The sequence below is a fragment of the Eurypyga helias genome, unplaced genomic scaffold (assembly GCF_000690775.1).
Source record: "Eurypyga helias isolate BGI_N326 unplaced genomic scaffold, ASM69077v1 scaffold35808, whole genome shotgun sequence".
Classification (NCBI taxonomy): Eukaryota; Metazoa; Chordata; class Aves; order Eurypygiformes; family Eurypygidae; genus Eurypyga; species Eurypyga helias.
Window position 1 is genome coordinate 17,191 of NW_010266908.1, and position 1,736 is coordinate 18,926.

General features: G+C 61.8%; 1 protein-coding gene across 1 annotated transcript in view; it reads right to left on the reverse strand.

Annotated features, from left to right (window-relative positions):
- Window positions 1-849: 849 nt before the first annotated feature.
- Window positions 850-1,736, reverse strand: part of GCHFR (GTP cyclohydrolase I feedback regulator) — a 1,478-nt gene continuing 591 nt past the window's right edge. Inside the window, exon 2 of the mRNA XM_010157252.1 lies at window positions 850-973. Within this exon, the coding sequence (XP_010155554.1) occupies window positions 850-973 (124 nt within the window). The remainder of the gene's footprint in view (window positions 974-1,736) is intronic.

Below are 1,736 nucleotides of genomic sequence, written 5' to 3' on the forward strand. Positions count from 1 at the left end.
GAACTGGATGATCTTTAAGGTCCCTTCCCACCCAAACTGTTCCATGATTCCAAGGCTTTGGCGACAACTGTTTAAAACAACCCACGGGCAGACAGTGGTGTCTTTAGGGAAGTGTTTTATTGGCGTTACCCCTACAGCAGGATGGAAACACAGTCCCAAACAGCGGCGCATTGCAGCCGCTGCTGAGATCACAGAGCCCGTACCTGGAACATTCACAAGACCTTTCTGTGCTGCTCAGGCTGGTTTGGGAACGACGTGTGTGCTCGCGTGTGGCACTCGGGGGGTGAAGGTGATGCTGCTGCTAACCGCGGTCATTTCAGGAGAGAAGCGGGCCTCGCTGCCGAGTGAACTCATTCCCAAAGAGCACCGGGTGGGTTTAGGAGCTCCCGTGTGCGTTTTGGGGATGAGACGGCACGCACCACCCACGCTTGGCCTCCCCTCCCTGCCCCCGTGGGCTGGGAGAAGGGGTGCCCTGACCTCACGGCCCCGCACCCCCCCGGGGCGGCCCTGAGGAACAGGCGGGCGGGTGTGCTGGCGTGGCGTGCGCTGGAGGAAGCTCAGCAGGAGGGGATTAACCTGTACAAGGACGGTATTTGCCAGGTTGTTGTTCCAGTGACGGCAGAGAGACCCCGCTTCTGCGTGGGACGGGGCGTCCCTTGCTCCCCTGCCCGCGTGAAGCGGCAGGGAGGGGCACGCTGCCTTTGGGTCAAGTTTTGCCTCTACACCGCTCCTCCCCCCATGCCTGCAGTCTGGAACAGAAAGGAATTGAGGGGCCAGGTTTGCTGTCGGTCCCGCGTGAGACGAGCACCAGCAGGATCTCGTCCAGGTGGAACGCAGGCGCCTTCCTCGCTATTCCTTGTGGAGGCACCACACCAGAGTCTGCCCCACGCCGGTCATGCCCACCACCCGGTATCCGCAGCTCTCCAGCTTGTTCAGCACGATCCGCGGCGCGTCGTTCACGTAGTACTCCCAGCTGCGAGCAGGAAGGGGGAAGGGAGAAAACGTGGAGAAGAAATACAGAGAGAAGGAATAAAATGAGGAGAAGGGACTAGAATTTCCTTCCGAAGTGGCTCTGCTCACCACGCGAGCGCCGCGAGACACGGCAGTGCCCACGTCTGGCACGCTGTGTGCGGGCAGCGTCTTGGTGAACCAGCTGGGGAAGGCCAGAGCCTGTCCGGAACGGAAGGGTCCTGTCGGGAATGTGGTTCGGGGACCGGTGGTCCCAAGGCACGTGCTGCTTCGTCACCGGGGCTGAAACGGCAGCAGAGGGGGCTCACCGTATTCACCCCTGGGAAATCAGGGAAAAGGAGGGTCATCCCTGCAAGGCAGGGAAGAATGATTCCCGTGTTTCCAAGGAATAGACAGCCAGTGCTTTGGCTGGGTTTGAGAGCCTTGAAATTTGCGGATGGGAAAAAAACTGCTGCCTCCAGCCAAGTGTTAAACCAGAACCATCAGCCCTCCACAGCGCTGCTGGAGAGGCGGAGCACAGGTTCTGCCCCGGCGCTTGGGAGCAGTTAAAAAAACTTGGTGGATGTCGGGGAACAGGGACGTGGGGTCTTTGTCCAGCTTGCGCTGCCCCGCGGCTTCCGTGGGCTGCGCGTGTCCGGGGCGGCCCGTCCCCCCCTCTGCCCAGTGCCGCCTCTCCGCTGGGCTCTGAGCCCGCTCCCGGCCGCGTGGGCGCGGAAAGCGCCGCGCTGGGCGGGTGGGGAGGTGGCAGGGCCTAAATGGGAACTGCA